This window comes from Cyanistes caeruleus, chromosome 2 (assembly GCF_971803275.1).
Source record: "Cyanistes caeruleus chromosome 2, bCyaCae1.hap1.1, whole genome shotgun sequence".
Taxonomy (NCBI): Eukaryota; Metazoa; Chordata; class Aves; order Passeriformes; family Paridae; genus Cyanistes; species Cyanistes caeruleus.
In genome coordinates, this window is record NC_141702.1 from 1,038,908 (window position 1) to 1,059,368 (window position 20,461).

At 54.4% G+C, this 20,461-nt stretch overlaps 1 protein-coding gene across 1 annotated transcript in view; it reads left to right on the top strand.

Moving 5' to 3' along the window:
* The window catches only part of SELENOI (selenoprotein I), a 28,903-nt gene extending 10,148 nt beyond the window's left edge, over window positions 1-18,755 (top strand). Inside the window, exons 2-10 of the mRNA XM_086875352.1 lie at window positions 4,783-4,851; window positions 5,120-5,228; window positions 7,122-7,196; window positions 7,936-8,198; window positions 10,025-10,133; window positions 11,556-11,604; window positions 11,977-12,157; window positions 12,944-13,126; window positions 14,767-18,755. Coding sequence (XP_086731478.1) covers window positions 4,783-4,851; window positions 5,120-5,228; window positions 7,122-7,196; window positions 7,936-8,198; window positions 10,025-10,133; window positions 11,556-11,604; window positions 11,977-12,157; window positions 12,944-13,126; window positions 14,767-14,883 — 1,155 coding nt within the window. The 3' untranslated portion in view covers window positions 14,884-18,755. The remainder of the gene's footprint in view (window positions 1-4,782; window positions 4,852-5,119; window positions 5,229-7,121; window positions 7,197-7,935; window positions 8,199-10,024; window positions 10,134-11,555; window positions 11,605-11,976; window positions 12,158-12,943; window positions 13,127-14,766) is intronic.
* The last annotated feature ends 1,706 nt before the right edge of the window (window positions 18,756-20,461 follow it).

A 20,461-nucleotide genomic window follows, 5' to 3' on the forward strand; every position in this document is an offset into this window, starting at 1 on the left:
AGGAGAGGCTGAGGGAGCTGGGAAAGGGGCTCAGCCTGGAGAAAAGGAGGCTCCGGGGGCACCTTGTGGCTCTGCTCAAGTCCCTGCCAGGAGGGGACAGCCAGGAGGGCTCGGGCTCTGCTCCCAGGGAACAGGGACAGGACAAGGGGAAATGGCCTCAGGCTGGGCCAGGGCAGGTTCAGGCTGGATATTGAGAATCATTCCTGTATGGAGAGGGCTCTCCAGCCCTAGCACAGCTGCCCAGGGCAGTGCTGAAGTCCCCATCCCTAGAGGGATTTTGAAGCCCTGTGGGTGTGGCACTTGGGGACATGGGACAGTGGTGGCCTTGGTGGTGCCAGAGGATGGTTGGACTCGATGCTTGAAGATGCTCAGTGATTCTTTGACTTTATGCTGTGTTTTGGAGCATCTTTCATTGCTGGATGTCTAAAACCTGCACAGTGAAACCCAGGTAGGAGGAGGGACACGCTGCAGCTGGAACACACAGCCAGGACATCCACATCCTTCCTGCAGCTTCCTGGTGGGAGCCAAAGCCATGGGCTCACGTGGTGGGTGCAGCTGTCCGCTGCCAACATGCTGTGTTCTGGTGCCAGCTGAGAAGTGACCTTGGGAAAGACAAACAGGGCTCGAGTTAATCAGTGCCATTACAGGGCGAGGTGACTCCTCACACACTGGCTGAGGGTGGGCATAGGGCAAACGTGCCTTGTTTTTCCTGGCAGGGCTCTGCTCACTTCCATTTGCTGGGATTGGTTGAGTTTTCTGCCTCCTGGTTTATCTTGAGCCTGAGGGAAGAAGGTTCTTAGCCTTGTGCCCTCTTCATATTTAAGGAGATTTGTAGGGAGCAGCCTCGAGGACTTGCTGGAGCAGCTCTGCTGAGTTTCCTCATTTTGCCTGGAGCACCTGTGAGCAAGATGGGATGTGCAAATCTATCTTTGCTGTCCTGAGCACAGGTGCCACCAGTGCTGTGCTTCCCCAGCCCACCTGGGTGTCACACGCCAACACCACCAGGACCAGACAGTGGTGATGGTGTGAATCACACCAGGCACGTGGTGGCATTCTTGGCATGTCCTCTGCAGGGCCAGGAGCTGGCCTTGATGACCCATGTGGGTCCCTCCCAGCTCAGGATACTCTAGGATTCTATGGTAGTGCTTGGTCTGCTGCTGGCTCCAGGTAACCAGATCACTTCAAAGCAGAATTGTGTTTTTTCTGGGACAGGAAGACCGTTAGTAGAATCTGGACTATAAATCTGTATTTTTTTCCTCTTTGGACACATAATTGGATCTCCCAGAGGCATCCTGGTTGCACGATTAATGTTGGGTTGAAGCCATACAAGCCATTTGTGTCTGTAAATCCCATAACAACGCCAGCCAGCTCGTCTGCGATGGCACCACAGCCACCAGGCCCGTCCCCAGCTCCTGGGGTGCCTGTGGCTCCCTGGAGCCATCCTGGCACGGACAGGAGGCTCCTTTGTGGTGCCAGTGGTAGAAGACTGTGGCTGCCGGTTTTGCTCTTTCCCTGAGGAGTTCTGACCCCAATCCTGGGCTGGATTGGCCCCTCCCTGCAGCCGTGAGGAGAAGCTGTGACTGTGAACACAGAGCTATTTTAGGGCACCCTTTTCAAATGCCTGGCTGCTGTGGGAAGGAGACTCTGGGATGGATGAAATTCCTTCTGAACATTTCTCCTTTTCCTTTAACCTTCTTTCCCTGAAAAAGGGGCAGAAGTCCAGAGGCTAGTAGGAGTCATTGGTTGTGATAGAAAAACAACTTTTATAAGGATGTGAGTCACTAGACCAGTGTGTAGAGATCCAAAATGCAGAAAGTGATGCTGATTTCCAGTGAGGATGAGGTGAGGGAATGATGGAACCAGTGCCAGGCTGAAACGCTGCTGGGTTTGAGGCTTCACAAGTGAGGAGATGGAAGGGAAAACTTCAGTAATGTTTGTAAGGAAGACCCCAACAAGGAAAAGCAGCTGGAGGAGGCTGAGCATGGCCAAGATGCTCTTGGGATTTGTTCCTGAAGATGCCTGGCAACTCATTGGTATTCTGGGAGCGGCTGTCCTGGGCAGGCAGCCGTGTCCTGGCTGTCCAGAGCGTTGTCCCCAAGAGTGGCAGCCAGCCTGGCACCAGAGTCAGCCCTGGTTGTGTCCCTGTGCCCCAGGGCATCCCCAGAGTGGGCACAGCGGGGCTGGCCACAAAGAAGTGCCCTGGCTGGAGCCTGGCAGGAGCTGGGGGGCACAGGAAGGATCTCAAACTGTGGGAGAGCATCCAAAGGGGCACACACATAGGGAAGGGTCTGGAGGGGCTACACAAGGAGCAGCTCAGGGCACTTGGCTTGTTCAGCTGGAGAAGAGACTGAGAGGAGAGCTCATAGATGTCAGCAAGTTCCTCCTGAGGGGCAGCTCCGATCTCTGACGGGGACAGGACCCAAAGGAACCACTGGAGCTGTGCCAGGGAGGCTTAGGGTGGATCTCAGGGAAAGGTTTTTCCCCCAGAGGGTGCTGGCACTGCCCAGGCTCCCCAGGGAATGGGCATGGCCCCAAAGCTGTCAGAGCTTCAGGAGCCTTTGGACACTCTGGGATGCCCAGGGTGGGATTGCTGGGGGTCTGTGCAGGGCCAGCAGTTGAACTCCATGATTCCATGGTCCCTTCCAACCCAGGATATTCCATAATTCCATAGTTGTATCAGCAAACCTCTGCAGAGCAGCTGCCCTTTATCCGAGAAACGGCTCTTCCCAGGTCTTTGAGTTCTACAAGCAGAGTGGGAATATGTGTGGCCATGGGGAAAAGCTGTCTATTGAGTATTATCCCCAGTCCTTGCACAGAGAGGGGAAAGCTTCCCGAGCCGTGAGCCTGGTGAAACTTCCCTCAGGTACCTTCCAAGCATGGGCACAGAGGCTCTGGAGTGCTTTCCCTGCCTTGCTTCAAGCCTTGCATCTGTTTTCTTGTTCCAGGCTGTTTTAGGGATAATGAGATTAAATCAGTCTCTCCTCCTCCTCTAACTGGTGCTTCAAATCCTATTATCTTGTAAAGCATTTGGAATTCTGTCCCCCAAAATTGCATTAAGCTGAGATGGAAATTCCTTGCAGCTTAGAGTCGCCTCCGTATGGGGTTTGTTGCTTCTTGTTCTGCAGCTCCTGTGGCTTTGCTGGTGTGGGCATGCAACTTCTGGTGCTGAATCCCTGGGAGATGGACTGGCCCTGCACAGGGAGGGCAGGGAAGGACTGGGAGAGGGTACAGAAATCCTTGCCAGGGATGGGATTCACTCAGGTGGGAACAAATGCTGTGAGATGGGGCCCCAGCGAGACCTGGTGCCCCTTCTTGGTCCTGTAGCCCGTCTTGGGGGGATGGTGCTTTGCCCTTTCCCACCACTTGTCACTTCCAGGGAAAAGTGGGGTATGCAGACAAGGAGAGGAACAGGTTGGAGCAATCCATGGGTGCAGTGACAGGGGCTGGTTCAAAGCCATGGGCTGGGAGGGGGACCTGGAGCTGCTCTTTGCTGAGGGGTTTCCTTTTACCAACCAAACCAAATTTGGTACCTGTTGGAATCAGCCCAGAGGAGGCCCCGGAGCTGCTCCAGGGCTGGAGCCCCTCTGCTCTGCAGCCAGGCTGGCAGAGCTGGGGGTGCTCACCTGGAGAAGGATCCAGGGAGAGCTCAGAGCCCCTTCCAAGGCCAAAAGGGGCTCCAGGAGAGCTGGAGAGGGACTGGGGACAAGGGCTGGAGGGCCAGGAGCCAGGGAATGGCTGCCAGTGCCAGAGGGCAGGGCTGGATGGGATTTGGGGCAAGGAATTGTTCCCTGGCAGGGTGGGCAGGCCCTGGCACAGGGTGCCCAGAGCAGCTGGGGCTGCCCCTGGATCCCTGGCAGTGCCCAAGGCCAGGCTGGACAATGGGACAGTGGGAGGTGTCCCTGCCATGGCAGGGGTGGCACTGGAGTTTCTGGAAGGTCCCATCCCAACCACACCGGTCTGGGATTCTGTGGTTGGGACTGGACTTGGGCAGATGCCTGTGCTGGAGCTGGGGATGAGCAGCAGGTTCTGCCCAGCGCAGCACCGAGCATCTGAGCCCAGGAGTTTGGTAGTCTATGGAATTGTTCTTGCAGTTCTTATTCAAGTGTTCCTGGGAGAAGAGGATTTCAGCCAGGGTAATCTGTGTTTGGAAGGAGCTGTGAGAGCAGGTAACAGCTCATGCTGCTCTCAAGAGCCAAATGATGTCAATTTTGAACTTTCTAGCTGGAAGTTGTTTCATGTCTTGTCTATATTTTTGATTTTTATTTCTATTTTTATTTCCCCCACCACAAACACACTCTGAGCACCTCAAAAATAAAAGTGATGGGATGAGGGATAAGAGCTCTCCCTCCCCATTCCCAAAGCTGCCTGTGGTGAAATCTCAGCTCCTCAGTGGAGAGGGCCCTCTGAGACCCATCCTGCTCAAGGGGTTCCCAGTTCCACTGCTGGAAGTGGGGATGGAGACTGGGACCAGCAAGAGAACAAAGGGGTCACAGCAGAGCAGGTGACAGATGGCACTGTTGGAGGGCAGGACCCACAGCATTTCTCCTCATCCAGGTGGGGCAGAGCAGTTGGAAGCAGTTGAAAGGATCAGCATCTTGCTCCTTGCCTGCATCCACTCGGAGAGCTGGAGTTGGCATTTCCAAAGGGTGGAGGATTGGTGGGGGCTACAGCAGGAGTCCTGTGGGGGTTCCACACAGGATGGGGCTCAGAAGGTTCCAGATCTCTGGCTTTTCCTGCAAGTTGCTGGAGCTCTAACTGTTGGGTTTTGTTTCCCTTTCCCAGTACAGCGCCGTGGACAGCAACCCCCTGTCCCTGTATGTCATGCATCCCTTCTGGAACGCCATCGTGAAGGTGAGTCCCCATCACAGCCCAGGTCACCTCTGTAACACCATCAGCTGCTTCTTTTGTGGTGCCACTAATGAGTGAGGGGCTGCCTGCAGCCTGCCCCGAATCCCTGAATGCCTGCATCCCAGCCCAGCGCTTCCTGCTGCCCCGGGCTGCTCCGGGTGCTCCTGGCAGTACTGTCTAACCCCGAGCGGTGCAGCCGTGGCTGGAGCAGCGCCTCCTCCTCAGTCCATATTTTAATGAGTTCATCTGTTCTTTTGCTGCTTTCCCATAGATCTTCCCTACCTGGCTGGCCCCAAATTTGATAACGTTTTCTGGCTTCCTGCTGCTTGTCTTCAACTTCTTCCTCATGGCATACTTCGACCCTGACTTTTATGCTTCTGGTAAGGCTGCATGTTCCTGGTCAGATGGGAAATCTGTCACCTCCTCTGTTGGGAATTCCAGTGCTTGCTGGGTAGGCCTGTGGGTCTGGGCCTTCCCAAAGGGACTGGGACAGAGGAGGGGATTGAACTCGCTGGGTTTTGTGATAAGGACTTGTCTGGGTGTGACACCTTCCCTCTGGCTGCCAGGGAAAGGTGCTCCTGGCTGGGAGAGGGAGGAGGAGACAGCTGGAATCTTGGGTTGGAATTGGCTCTGCCTGCAGAGCAAACAACCCAGTGCCCTCGTTTGAAAATCTAACAGGAAATCAAGGAAGAGCCTTGTTTTTCACATCCCAGCTCATTCCCCTCTTGGCAGAACCACCACCACATCAGACTAACAAGGCCAAATCCTCTTTCTGAGCTTCATCACTTAGAGCTTTAAACTTTCTAACAGACCCAAGTTCATCTGTCTGTGAATCCAGTGGTTCTGTCCCTTTGCACATGGAAGAGTACCCAGAGAAAGGATTAATGCAGTATGATAATTCTCAGGAGCTGCTTCTCCGTGCTTTTCTCTCCCTTAGACCCTGCCAGGTTTGGTTTAGGTTGCTCAGGAGAGTTTGTGTAGTTCTTCTAAACTGGACCCATCATCAAAGCAGGGTTATGTGGCAGAAATCCGGGTTTCTTGGGATTGCCTTTATTGGTAAACAAGTCAAGTTTGTTGAAGGCTCAGGTGGCATCCTGTGGCTGCTGGCCAGGATTTGGGCTGTTATGGTCCATGAGCCACGAGAAGAAAAGCTGCCAGTAGCTCAAGGTGAAAACCCCTAGGATGTCAGGCATCCAGAATCATGGAATCCCAGAATGTTTTGAGTTGAAGAGACCTTAAACCCATCCAGTCCCACCCCCTGCCAGGGACAGGGACACCTTCTGCTGTCCCAGGCTGCTTCAAGTCCCATCTAACCCTTCTGGCAGTGGGAAGCCATTCCCCCTTGTCCTGTCCCACCCTCTCCAGCTCTCCTGGAGGCCCTTTAGGCCCTGGAAGGGGCTCTGAGCTCTCCCTGGAGCCTTTTCTTCTCCAAGCTGGATATCCCCGACTCTGCCAGCTTCTCAGAAATTGGCTTTGGAAGGATGGAGAAGCTCATGGCTTGGGACCCTTTCACATACATGTTTTGCACGTCCTGCTTGGACAGAGAACTTTTCCTGGTGCTGCTGAGGCCTCCAAAATTTTGTGCCTTCCCTCCTCCTTGGATGGCTTTGCAGATGTGATACCCTCCTTCCCTTTGCTGCTAGAAAGGCCCCATCCTGCTGCCCTGAGGAAACAGGAGGTGGCATTTCACGGGCTCATTGTCCCCCCAGGAGACCTCCCTGTGCCCTCCTGCTGCCAAGGATCCATGCCTCTTCCTGCCCTTCTCCAGTGTCCCTTTGGGCTCCCTGATTGCAGCCAGCTCGGCTGGCTCGCTGCCCGAGCCGTGCAGAGGAGGTGGAGGTGCCATTAGGGAAGAGCTCGTTTCCATTGGCAGGATGGGACTGGAGACTGGGCGGGGAATCCTGGCATGTTCCTGCGGGGGCAGGGAGTTGCCACATCAAAGAGGCTCCACTTGATGCTCTGTGAGCCAGTGACTGGGGAGTGTCCTTTGCACACACTGCCACAGCCTGCAGTGGCACTACAGAACTGGCCCCAGTTCTCAGATCCCATGATTTTGGAGAGCTGGGAACAAAGGACAAATACATCCTGGAAGGCAAAGTCCTCACTGACCTGGTTTCATGAGCTGTTGTGGGGCAGCTCTGCCATCACACCCTGCATAGCTCACATCCCAGATTCACTGTTTGAGTCCTCGTGGCTGTGCCTCTTGGGCCAAAACAAACCCTCTGGAAGCACATCCTGAACTGTCCTGACACGGGTCTGTCTGATCCCTGCAGCTCCTGATCACCAGCACGTTCCAAACGGCGTGTGGATCGTGGTGGGGCTCCTCAACTTCATGGCCTACACATTAGGTAAGAGTTTTCAGGGTCACCCACTGGTGCTGTGGTTGTGTTGTCCCCTCTCTGAGCCCATGGGAAGTATTACATTCTGTGCTCTTGTCAAGAGCAGTTTCTGGGAGCTGCTTTGCAATGTGGAGACAAGGAAGTTATCCCAGAGCATCTGATGGGAAAAAAGGATACTGGAACTGGCTTTGAGATGAGCTGTGAAACTCTGTCTTGGGTCTGCTTTAAATAATCAGAGAATCCCAGAATGGTTTGGGTTGGAAGGGACCTGCAAAATCCTCTAGTTCTACCCCCTGCCACGGGCAGGGGCACCTTCCACTATCCCAGATTGCTCCAAGCCCCAATGTCCAACCTGGCCTTGGGCACTTCCAGGGATCCAGGGGCAGCCACAGCTTCTCTGTGCCAGGGCCTGCCCACACTCACAGCTAGGAATTCCTTCCCAATATCTCACCCAAATTCCCCCTTTTCCAGTTTGGAGCCATTCCTGCTGTCCCTCCCTCCCTTGTCCCCAGTCGCTCTCTTGGACTTCCTTTAGGCACAGGAAGAGGCTGCTTTAAGGAATATGAAGGAAACACAAGGAAATAAATATCATCTCATCAGACTGTTGCATTTTTCAGCCTCCCATGGAGCAGGGGGTGGGGAGCCCATTCTTTGATTGAGGATGGAGGTGGGGAAAGCTGCTGTTCCCTGGCCCATTGCTTGGTGTGGAATGTCCAGGAAAGCTCCATGTTTCTTTCCCTTTTCCCAGACGGTGTTGATGGGAAGCAGGCACGCCGGACCAACTCCAGCACCCCCCTGGGAGAGCTCTTTGACCACGGCCTGGACAGCTGGGCCTGCGTCTACTTTGTGGTCACCGTGTACTCCACCTTTGGCCGAGGTTCCACCGGCGTCAGTGTCTTCGTCCTCTACCTCCTGCTGTGGGTGGTCTTGTTTTCCTTCATCCTTTCCCACTGGGAGAAGTATAACACAGGGATTCTCTTCCTGCCCTGGGGATATGACGTCAGCCAGGTGGTAAGTACACACCCTGAGAACCTGCTGCCCACTGAGGGGTCTTCTGCTGTGGATCCAGAGCCTTGTAAATCATGGAATCAGTCCATGGAGATGGGCTCTCCATGACAAACAAGGCTTGAAGGATGGACATTGCCTTGGCTCTCCTTTCCCTGGTTCCTTTGCCCACCGGGATTGTTGCTTTATGTAGTTCCCTACATGGTGCCAGGGTGGGTAAATTGAAGCCTGGAAGTTTGGGATGCCTTTTGACACTCCCAGGATCTGGGTCAAAAATTCAGCAGTGGTAACTGCCTTGTTAATTGCTGTTCCTGGAGCAAAGATTGCTGGGGAGGTGCCCCTCCAGACCATGGTCTGTGGGCAGTGGGTGTTGAGACTGGTGGTGATGGACCCTTTGGGGTGTTGGTGTGTCCATCCCTCCTTAAGGAATTCTCTGCAGGAAGCTCTTCCTGAAGAGAACTGGGACATGAGGATGAGGCAGCTCACCTGGATTGCTGGCAGTGCCTCCTCCAGGTTGCTCCAAGCTTTGTCCTGCCTGGCCTCAGGCACTTTTAAGGATAGGGGAGACACAGCTTCTCTGGGCAACCACCCTCATTGTCAAAAACCTTCTTCGTTATAACTCCTTATCTTATGTCCATTTATTTATCTTCTGGCTTGTCAGATGCTGGGTGGGAAATGCAGTGAGCTGGGAGGAGAGTTCAATTAATGCAGCTGTATTAATTGGAATAGTCCTCTCTCCTCTCTCTCAGGAGACCAGAGCTGGTCCCTGTCTATACTCTGATCCTTTCTCCCAAAATGTTGCTTAACCCAGGTCTTTGAGCTGCCTGCTGGAGAAAGGCAGGGGTGGAGGGCAGAGCAACGTGTTCCACCCAGCTTCAGGGGACTATTAAAGCTGAAATAGCCCTGGTGAGCTTCTCCCTGTAATCCAGCAGCAGATGGATAAGGAAGAGTCCTTGGATGACCCCTTCAGGGTCACTGCAACTTGTGTAAAACCTGTGCTTTGGTCACCTCAAGAGTTCAAGGCTGTGCCAGGGCATCTCTCCTGCAGCTCCTGGTCATATCCTTCTCATGGAATCATTGAGGTTGGAAAAGCCGTCTGAGACCATCGAGTCCAGCCATGTCCTCAGCACTGCCAAGGCCACCACTGGCCCAAGTCCCCAAGTGCCACTTCTATGTGGTTTTTATATTCCTCCAAGGATGTGACTCCAGCAGCTCCCTGGGCAGCCCCTGCCAAGGCCTGAGCTCCCTTTCCAGGCAGAAATTCCTGCTGCTGGCCAAGCTGAGCCTGCCCTGGCCCAGCCTGAGGCCATTTCCCCTTGTCCTGTCCCTGTTCCCTGGGAGCAGAGCCCGAGCCCTCCTGGCTGTCCCCTCCTGCCAGGGACTTGTGCAGAGCCACAAGGTGCCCCCAGAGCCTCCTTTTCTCCAGGCTGAGCCCCTTTCCCAGCTCCCTCAGCCTCTCCTGGGGCTCCAGCCCCTTCCCAGCTCCGTTCCCTGCCCTGGACACGCTCCAGCCCCTCCAGGGCTCTCGTGTCAGGAGGGGCCCAGAACTGCCCCCAGCACTGGAGGTGCTCCAGTAGTGCCAGCACAGGGGACAGGTACTTCCCAATCCAATCCCTGCTGAGCAGCTCACCCTTCCTACACCTGGTAACGTGGGATATTTGTGGATTTGTTTTATTTTTCTCCTTCCTGCTGGTGGGTAGGACTGAACATATCATAGCTTAGAGCTGCCTTTCCCCGGAGCTGCCTGGCACACGCAAGGTGCTGCCAGCCCAGGTGCTGCCAGACTTGCCCATCACATTTCTCACCCCTGCTTGTCCTGTGCTTTCTTTCAGACCATTTCAATTGTCTACATAGTGACAGCCTTTGTGGGAGTTGAGGCCTGGTATGCACCTTTCCTGTTTAATTTCTTATATAGAGACCTATTCACTGCAATGATTATTGGTAAGAAACTCCATGTTGAAGCTTGTCTTTTAAACTGCACCTTTTTCCCAAACCCCCTGCTAATGACCTGCTAACACTGCTCTGTTTGCTGCCCCGGGCTGTTGTTGAAGTGACTAATTGAAGGTGTTCTCACAGCCTGAAAACCTTTCCTAGGATTTCAAAACAGGGTTGTCTCCTGCAGTTATTTTGGGGAACTTAACTCCCGCTCTGCCTGGGTTGACTTCACTCCAGAGCAGCTTAGTTTGTCCTCAGTGAGAGCCCAGGGGTAAAACCAGTGTGATAAACCCAGAGTTTCCAGGGGATAAAGCCCAGTGTGCAGGGGGTGGTGGGACCTGGCTCTCCGTGGAGCCTCCCCAGCCTTGGGCTGGTTTGAGGGGGTCAGGACACTTTTGTTTTGCTGCTCCGGGGCTCCCTCTCGCCCCAGAGCCCAAACACGGTGTGGGAGGGAGGTTGCAGCCATGGAGGGGTGGGAGCTCTGCTGTTTGGGGATCCTGCCCTCCATCCACCCACCTGAACATTGCATCATCATCATCCTTGTCTTAATAAAATTGAAATAAAGGCCCAGCCTCGCTCTCCTGTGGTCAGTTGCAATAAACCACTGCGAAGGGTAGAGCTGAGCTGATGTTCAGTGCTTTTCCTAATTCACAAGTTCTGCTCAGTTTATTTTCTGTGTCCCTTCAGGTGTTCTTTGTAATTGCTCAATTTTGAGTTAATTGGTGTGTTGAATCTACTTCTTGCACTTTTATCGGGTGGATGTTCCCAGCTTTCCTTTGACAGCTGTGTGACTTAACATGAATAATGAACGTGCTTTTCCTATATGAGAAACTGAGCCCAATTCCCACATGGGGGAGAGGAGCAGGAGTATTTCCAGCTCTGTTCACACACCTTCTGCTGGATAAACAGGGAAGGAGTTGTCCTGGAATATCATGGATAGTGCTGATGGTTCTGATTGAGGTCAGGATTTTTCAGTTGTTTGGGTGCTTTGTATCATTTATCCAGTTAAATGACAACTTTCTGGCAGTGTGACCACTGGAAATGTTTGCACACAGCCAGAGAAACAGCAAATTGCCTTTATTGTGAAAGCTCTTGTGCCCAGCTGTGTCATTTGAGGAGTGTGCACTCGTGTCACATTAGAGTTGTATTATAATTAAGCTTTGTCACTGTTTAAAGCACGAGCTCCTTAATGCAGCCCTTTCAAATGGAAATGTCTTCAGCTTAGAGCAGACCTCGACTTTTAATTACAGCTCTTGGGCCAGACTTGGGAGCAGCTACTTCCAAACGTGCTGAGCTATTCCTGGGGCACCCTCGGAGCTATTTTTGGTGCAGGGAACTTAAAGCAGAGCCCAGCCACAGCCTCCTGTTTGGGGTGCATGGGGCGGCCCCTGTGCCCTGGGGCACTAACGCAGCACTTTTCTCTTCCAGCCTGTGCCCTCACTGTGACCCTGCCCATGAGCCTGTACAACTTCTACAAGTGAGTTTGTAGAATCCCAGGAGTGTTGGGGTGGGAAGGGACCCGAAAGCCCACCCAGTGCCAACCCTGCTGTGGGCAGGGACACTTCCTTTATCCCAGGTTACTCCAAGCCTTGTCCAGCCTGGCCTTGGGCACTGCCAGGAATCCAGGGGCAGCCCCAGCTGCTCTGGCCTGCCCACCCTGCCAGGGAACAATTCCTGCCCCAAAATCCCATCCAGTTCTGCCCCTCTGGCAGTAGAAACTCATTCCCCTTTGTCCTGTCCCTCCAGTCCCTCTCCAGCTCTCCTGGAGCCCCTTCAGGTACTTACTGCAGGCAGCACCAGGGATTTCTCAGTGATGCCATGTATTTTCATTTCATTGCTTGTGTTTCAGGGCCTATAAAAATAACACCTTGAAGCACCACTCTGTGTACGAAATCCTGCTGCCCCTCGTGTCCCCAGTGTTGCTGTTCCTGCTCTGCACCACCTGGATCTTCCTGTCCCCCACTGACATCCTGGAGGTCCAGCCCAGACTCTTCTATTTCATGGTTGGAACAGCCTTCGCCAACATCTCTGTAAGAGCTTCTGCTTTATGCTTGATGAACTGGAGAATTGGTTAAATTGAGTTTTCACGTGTGCTGTGAGGAACAAAGTGCTGATGGGAAGGGAGTTCCTGCCTCCTTTTGGGGATAAAATGGGAGGACTAAATTTTTGGTCAAAATATAGTTTAGCTGCATAGTGGTAGAATCATGGGATTGTTAAGGTTGGAAAAGCATTCTGAGACCACCGAATCCAGCTGTCCCCCAGCCCTGCCAAGGTCATCCCTGCTTAGTGTCCCCAAGTGCCACATTCACAGGGCTTTGAAATCCCTCCAAGGATGTGACTTCATCACCTTGGGCAGCCCCTGCCAAGGCCTTTCTAGGGAGAAATTCCTGCTGCTGGCCAAGCTGAGCCTGCCCTGGCCCAGCCTGAGGCCATTTCCCCTTGTCCTGTCCCTGTGCCCTGGGAGCAGAGCCCGAGCCCTCCTGGCTGTCCCCTCCTGGCAGGGACTTGTGCAGAGCCACAAGGTGCCCCCGGAGCCTCCTTTTCTCCAGGCTGAGCCCCTTTCCCAGCTCCCTCAGCCTCTCCTGGGGCTCCAGCCCCTTCCCAGCTCCGTTCCCTGCCCTGGACACGCTCCAGCCCCTCCAGGGCTCTCGTGTCAGGAGGGGCCCAGAGCTGCCCCCAGCATTGGAGGTGCCCCAGCAGTGCCAGCACAGGGACAGAGTGACAGATCACGAGTGACCATCCCTTCTGCTCTGGGGACAACCAGCTGTGGCTCCTGGAGCCCACACCAGGCTCAGGCTCTGTCCCTGTTCCCTCAGTGCCAGCTGATCGTGTGCCAGATGAGCAGCACGCGGTGCCAGCCCCTCAACTGGATGCTGCTCCCCATCGCGGCCGTGCTGCTCCTGGTGCTGTCCGGGCTGGCTCCCGGCAGCGAAACGCTCCTGCTGTACCTGCTGACTGCCTTCCTCACCCTGGCACACATCCACTACGGAGTGGTCGTGGTAGGTGACAGCTCCTGGCCTGGAGTGCTGCTGCTTGGGGCAGGGAATGCTCCACGTAAAACTGGGAATATCGCTGGGAATGGTTCTGTGAGCCTGTGGAATGTGGGCTGGCTTGGGAGGGTTGCACGGGATTGAAAGGAACTTGCACAGGATGTGATGGGCTGTCCTTCTTCTGGGGTGTGTTGGCTGATTTAGAAACCAAGCACAAAATCCTGGAGTGGTTTGGGTTGAGAGGGACCTGAAACCCTTCCAGTGTCACCCCTGCCATGGCAGGGACACCTCCCACTGTCCCACTGTCCAGCCTGGCCTTGGGCACTGCCAGGGATCCAGGGGCAGCCCCAGCTGCTCTGGGCACCCTGTGCCAGGGCCTGCCCACCCTGCCAGGGAACAATTCCTGCCCCAAATCCCATCCAGCCCTGCCCTCTGCCACTGGGAGCCATTCCCTGGCTCCTGTCCCTCCAGGCCTTGTCCAAAATCTTTCTCTCCACTCTCCTGGAGCCCTTTCAGGCCCTGGAAGGGGCTCTGAGATCTGCCACCGAGGTCTCCAAGCTGCTGGGAGAACCAGGCTGGAGTGGGGATTTTCCTGCTGGGTAAAGTGGGAACACAGCAGCTCCGGGGCCTCCCCTGCTGCAAGGGCTGTGCACAGATCCAGGGATTGGTTTCCTCCTCCTACCCTGCCTGGCTCCCTCAGTTTTAACAGGGAGAACAGACTTGGAGAAGCCCAGAGTTCCCCTGGGAAGCTGCTGAGGAAAGAGGACAGGGGACCACATGTCCCAGCTGAAGTGAGGACACCCTCCCTGGGGAGCCCCGGTTCTACCCCAGAGCCTATGGAGCCGAGTCCCAGTTGTAATTACAGCCAAGGAGTAACAGCCAGGTTGCCTTGTCTTTACAATTAGTCTAATGAGGCTTCTGTGAAAGAAGGATTTGAATTACTAAGAAGCTTAAATAAATTTGGTCTTGGAATCACCACTGGAGATGGGGCTGAGCGGGTGGTGTAATCCTCCTGGCCATCCCCTCCTGGGAGATTCCCTGTGCTCTGCTCCCTCTGCTCCCTCTTTCCCTCCCTCTGGCTTTCCAAGGGCCCATCTGTGCCAGCTCCTCTTCCAGGAGGAAAGTCACTTTGAGCTGAAGAGCCTTTAAAGGCTTTGGGATTGAGGCCTAATCCCAAACTGCTCTGAATTTGGGAGGAATGATTAGGAATAAAGCCTCTGCCCTGACTGTGTCAAGCTCAGCCTCCTTTTGCAGCAAGTAAATTATCCAGCTCCCACTTTGAATGGATTCAGGAATATTTTATATAGATAGCTGAGATGATCAAATTAATTTAATCAGAATAATAAAGGAGGAGGGTAAAATCCTGCAGGTCTGGACTGAGCATTCCCAACTCCTGTCCCTGCAGAGGGCGAGAATGGAGGGTGAGCCCCCTCCCAGAGAGACCAGGCTGTTGTTTGGGAAGGCTGGGAAGGGAGCAGGGCTGTTCCCTGTGGAGCCTGTGCCTGGGGATGGGGCTGTGGGGAGAGTGGGTGGCAAGAGCTTGGTGGGAACAGGTCTGGGGCTCTGCCTGCTCTGCTGCTCGTGCCTGGGAGCTGGGATAACCCCATGGGATCCGGGATAAACCAATCCTATGTCTGTCTCATCCCCAGGTGAGCCAGCTGAGCAGGCACTTCAACATCCGGCCCTTCTCCCTACGGAAGCCCACTCCGGACTGACTGGGAGCAGAGGAGGAGAAAATCGGCCTGCGGGCTGCAGAAGGACTGTAAATACCTGCTGCAAATACCTGTAAATACTTCAGCCATCACCACAGATCCAAACTATCCTCTGGACAGGGCCAAGGACACGCGGGATCCGCTGCAGCCGGGGCGGGGCTGGGCCGGGGCGGCTCCTGCTGCTCTTCCATCCCTGCGAGCTTCGGGTTTTGGGTGGAGCTGGAGGAGGAGGAGCCTTTCAGGTCGCTGCTACTGTACCTTAGACCAGCTGAATGTTCCCAGAGAAGCCTCTGACTCCGGCCCTTGCTCAGGGAAAGCTGCTTGGGGATGCAAATGCTTTACCTGAGCAAGGCACCTTGGCCTGACGCCAAAACCAACACAGCTGATTCCTCCAAGGGCAGGGGGACATCCTGGTGGTCGGGGTGGCTCCTGACTGTCCCCAGTGCTGCTGTCTGGACAGCCCCTGTGCTGGGCTGGTACTTTGGGAGCAGATGGTGACAGTTCTCCCACATTCTGTCCTGCCTTCCTGCTTTTGGGCAAACACTTGCTAACACCTCTGTTGTCTTTTTTTTTTTTTTTTTTTTTTTTTTTAGGGGGGAAAAAAAGGAGAAGACACTCAAAGCTTATAGTTCAGTCCTCCCTGGCAGGGCTTGGAAAATCAGGGCTCAGTTCCCCATGGGAATGGGAATGTGGTACATTGTGTGGTAGCTGGGACCACATCTCAACGTGTTCCTGTGTGTCCATGTGTGTTCCCAGTCTGGGAGTGGGGTCTGGGCTGTGGAAGGTGGCTGAGAATACAGAGCCAAGCTCTCCCCATTCCTACCAGCATGGATTTGCTGTTGTGGGTTGGCTCCGTGGCTCCTTTCCTGCTGCCTGAGCCCCTTTTCCACAGCCAGGAACAGCCTGGCCCTTCCCAATTGCAATTCCACTGCTGGGAGAAGCAGCTGAAGCCCCGTGTTGTGCACCTGCAGGATGCTCCCAGGGGTGGGAACCTTTCCAGATCTCCCTCTGTCCCCAGCACCCGCGTGTCTCATCCAGGCATCTCTTCCGTTTACTGTCCACTTGTCAAAGATGTGTTTGCATTGATTTCATTTTTTAATTTGTTTTTATAATTGAGTTGGAGTGGGGTGGTGAAGACTGAATGCTGATTTTTTTTCCTGCTGGCTTGATTCAATGAAGACCTGTGCTTGAATGAAGAGTGTAGCTTAAAGCCAGGCTCTGGAAAGGCTGCATCCGGAAGTGAACAAGCACAGCCGATCGTGCAGGTGGAACTCCCATGGGAACAAATTTTCAGACACTGATTGTTGTGCAACGTGGGGTATCACAGCTTGGTCAGAGCGATTTCCTTCTGCCGGGAAAGCCTCGTCCTGCCGTGGGAAACCTTCAATGTGTGACTGCTATTTAATGCTTTTTCTTTTGGAAATTTGAATCACTGTCATGCCGGCGACGAGACTGGAAACCCCGAGGTTGAGCTCGTGAGCTTGTGGGTTGCTTGGGCAGCTCATGGTCAGCCCCTGGTCAGCCCCTGGTCACGGTACAGCCTGTGAGGAGCAAACTGGGCCCTTCCCAGAGCTGCCATCCGTCGTGGGAGGCTCTGGATCTCCGTGTGCTCATGTGTCTGTATGGCTGCAGCGGGGCTGGGAGAGGGGGCCGATGGTTTTTGGAGTTTATTTAATAAAGTGGCTTCCTCCAATCTATTTTACTGATGTTGTACAGCAAAAAAAAAACCTCAGTGGACAAACGACTTGGGCTGCACCTGAGTTTTTGACTCCTGCTATTTCATGAAATAGAATTATGGAGATAAATTTTAAGTCCTGCTTGCACAGGAATTAGAGGGAATCTTCAACTGGGACACAACTTCCTGTGGGACTTGTTCAGATAGCAGAGCTGGGCTGGCAACACTGAAAAATGTGGATGTTGGATGATTTTCTGTCTAGTTTTGTGTTTGCCCAACCAGGGAAGAGCTGAGCTGTTCCCTCAGGCTTCCAGCTGAACTCTGGGCTCCCAAACCTGGCACTTGCCTTGTTCTGTCTCTTCCCATGGGTCCCTGAGGGCTGGGATGCTGCTGAGGCTGGGTGGGGTTGTCTGAGCTTAAGTCTCGATGTGTAGAAAAAACATCCCTGTCCAAAACTGGAACTGCTTCCTCTGCACAGGTTTTCTTGGGGGAGTTCTGGCTCTTTGGTGCCTTAATTTATTGCACCTTGAAAGTAGAAAAAAAATCTCCTTAAATCAGTGCTGGGGTTTGGGCTGGCTTTTGCCTGGTGGGGACAGGGATGGAGCAGAGCCCATCCCAGTGCTCAGGCAGCTGCTGAGGAGTGGGGTTTTCCTTGGGCTCTAAGAAATCCAGTGGTTTCTGCTCCTGGATTCTGAGAGAGGAACAGAAACAGAGACCAAACCCTGTGTGGCAGCTGAGAACCAACCCTTCTATTGCCCACTCTGGGTTTAGGTCCTTATGAATTAAAGTGTTCTGGGAAACAGCCCCTGAGGGGATGTTCCATGCTGGTGGTCACTGGCTGGACTCTGCTCCTGGGGATGGAGAGGGAAGGTCCTGGCTCCTCAGCTCCGCCTGCCTGGTGCCCCAGAGCTGATCTCTGTTGTCTTCTTCCAGGGATACTCTTAGGTCAGGTTGCTCCAAGCCTGGGACACTTCCAGGGATGGAACAGCCACAGCTTCTCTGGCACCCCGTGCCAAGGCCTGCCCACCCTCCTAGGGAACAATTCCTTCCTAAAATCCCATCCAACCCTGGCAATGGGAAGCCATTCCTTGTGTCCTGTCCCTCCAGGCTCTCTCCAGCTCTCCTGGAGCCCCTGGTTGGTCACAGTGGGGTTTGGCAGCCGCCTTTCCTTGTAACCCATCATCCACCTGCCCCAAGGCTTTGCCAGAGCCAGGAGCAGTGTACTGGAAGTGGGAGCTCCCAGCTCTGGGAACATCTTTAAGCTCCTTAAATAGAGCTGGCCTGGTGTCACCTCCTGGCCTATCAAGGATCTGCAGCTGGGAGTCACAGCTGGTTTGATGTCGGCTCCAGTGAGGCCCCTAAAGTCTCCTCTGAGAGCAGCCATGCCTGCTTCTGATAGAGCTGGGAAGTCCCCAGAGATGGGGACCCTTGGGAAACCAGCCTGGGCTCCTCCTGGTTCTGCCCACTCTACCTCTGAGCTACATCAAAACAGTGTTTGAGGTGACACAGAGGCTGCTCTTGGTGGGACAAGGACAGGACCAGAGGAAATGGCCTCAGGCTGGGCCAGAGCAGGTTCAGGTTGAATACCGGGAACAATTCCTGCATGGAAAGGTTTGTCCAGCCATGGCACAGCTGCCCAGAGCAGGGGTGGAGCAACACTTGGGGACATGGGACAGCACTTTGGCCTTGATAGTGCTGGGAATGTTTGGACTTGGGCTCAGAGGGCTTTTCCAACCCAAATGATTCCATGGTGACAATGGGAGCTATGCTGCTGACCTCTCTGCTTGTGGAAAAGACCCTCTGGCCCATCCAGGTGTGGTCAGCCCTGGCTGGAGAAATCCCTAGGCTGGTCTCCAAGGAAGTGGCTGGGCCATCCCTGCCCCAGGAGCAGAAGTTCTCGGGGTAATATCCTGCTCACCATCCAAGGTGCCGATCGCCTCAGGCCACAGCCCCCGTTCGGTCAGAGCTGGTTGGAGACCTCAAAATCTGCCCCCATCCCTCCCTGGCAGCAGGGACACGGCTCCTGTCCCTTGGGCTGAGTGGGACACTGATGCTGGCAGTGGCCCACACTGAGGTGCTGTGATCCCAGGGACCCCGATGGCTTTCCCTGAGTCCAGAGTCTGGGGGTTCAGGTACTGCAGGGGGTGTGAATTCCAGTCTGTTCAATGCTACTGCTGAAATATTTATTGTGTTTAAGCCAAACAGAAAATTAATAAAGTTCAGTAAAGAATAAAATTTTCCACACCTTTTACTGATGTTTGTCTTTTCTTTCTGATGAACATGATGAAAAGGTGGAGCTGGGATGAGCTGGAGGGCAGTGGGCAGAGATGGATTCATCAAGTGACAGAGTGATTTGGGTGGGAAGGGACACTCAAAACCATCTCACTCCATGGGCTGGGACACCTTCCACCATTCCAGGCTGCTCCGAGCCTTGTCCAACCTGGCTGGAACACTTCCAGGGATGAGGCACCACAGCTGCTCTGGGCACCTTGTGCCATGGCCTCCCCATCCTCACAGGGAACCATTTCTTCCCAATATCCCATCTATCCTTGCCCTGTGGCAGCAGGAAGCCATTCCTTCTTTTCTCATCCCTCCAGCCCCTTCCTCCCAGTCCCTCTCCACTCTCCTGGAGGCCCTTTAGGCCCTGGAAGGCTCTCTGCAGATTCTTCTTTTCTCCAGGTAGGCACCCCCAGCTCTCCCAGCCTGGCTGCAGAGCAGAGGGGCTCCAGCCCTCGGAACACGTCTGCAGGATGTGGGGGAGCAGCTGGGCTGGGGGAGCTCAGAGCAGCACAAGGGACAGGTGACAGCAGTGCCAGGGCTGCGGCTGGAGCTGTCCCAGGAGCAGTGGAGGAGGCTCCAGGCTGCGGCACACCCTGACCAGAGCCCAAGAGCCCTGCGGCCCCTCCCGTGCCCCGGGATAAAGCCTAGGTGTATTTAAACGATGCCTCCTCCTTTCTCAGCCTCTCCACAGCTTCCCCTAAGCGGATTGTTGCGGTAGGTGTAATGGAATTAAGGGATTGCTACCGACAATAGGTTTTGGCAGTGCACCGGGTGCCGGCGGTGCGGGCTGCTCCCACCTTCCCGGGGCTGTTCCCATCCTCTCGGGAATATTCCACCTTCCCGGGGCTGCTCCCAACTTCCCGGGGCTGTTCCCATCCTCTCGGGAATATTCCACCTTCCCGGGGCTGCTCCCACCTTCCCGGGGCTGTTCCCACCTTCCCGGGGCTGTTCCCACCTTCCTGAGGCTGCTCCCATCCTCTCGGGAATATCCCACCTTCCCGGGGCTGTCCCCACCTTCCTAGGGCTGCTCCCACCCTCTCAGGAATGTCCCATCTTCCCGAGGCTGTTCCCATCTTCCCGGGGCTGTTCCCATCTTCCTGCTGAAACAGACCCAGGGCTGCAGGAACACTGGAAAAATCCTGTTGTGGGAACCGAGGTACCTGAAGGTGAGACCTGGATTCCAACCCTACCCAGGGCAGGGATGTTGCAGCTCTGCGGGAGACAAGGAGCTGATCCTCTGCACCTCCTTAATGTCACTGAATCACCAATCAATACGGTGGCAGGGGTGAAAAGGGCTGAAAGCTCATCTCATCCCACTCCCTGCCACAGGCAGGTGTGAAGGCCCAAGAACCAATGACTAAAATCCCCAGTCCTTGACCCTGGAAAGGTGGGAACAAGTAACCACCCCTTGAAGCTGGGGTAAGAAAAGCCGCTCTTCCCTAGATCTCTCCAGTTATATGTTAATATCTGTTCCCTCATTGGCCTGTTAAGTTTATGTCATCCTGCTCAGCCCTCCTTTACCATTTATGTATATTCACTAGAATGTTCTCCCTTCTCCCGATCCCCATTGGCCCCAGTTTTCCTGCAATCTCCGCCCCTGCTTTCCTATTGGTTGTTCCTGTCCCTAACCCTGCCTCTGCACCACTTTTCCCCGTTCCCATTGGATCCTGACCCTCA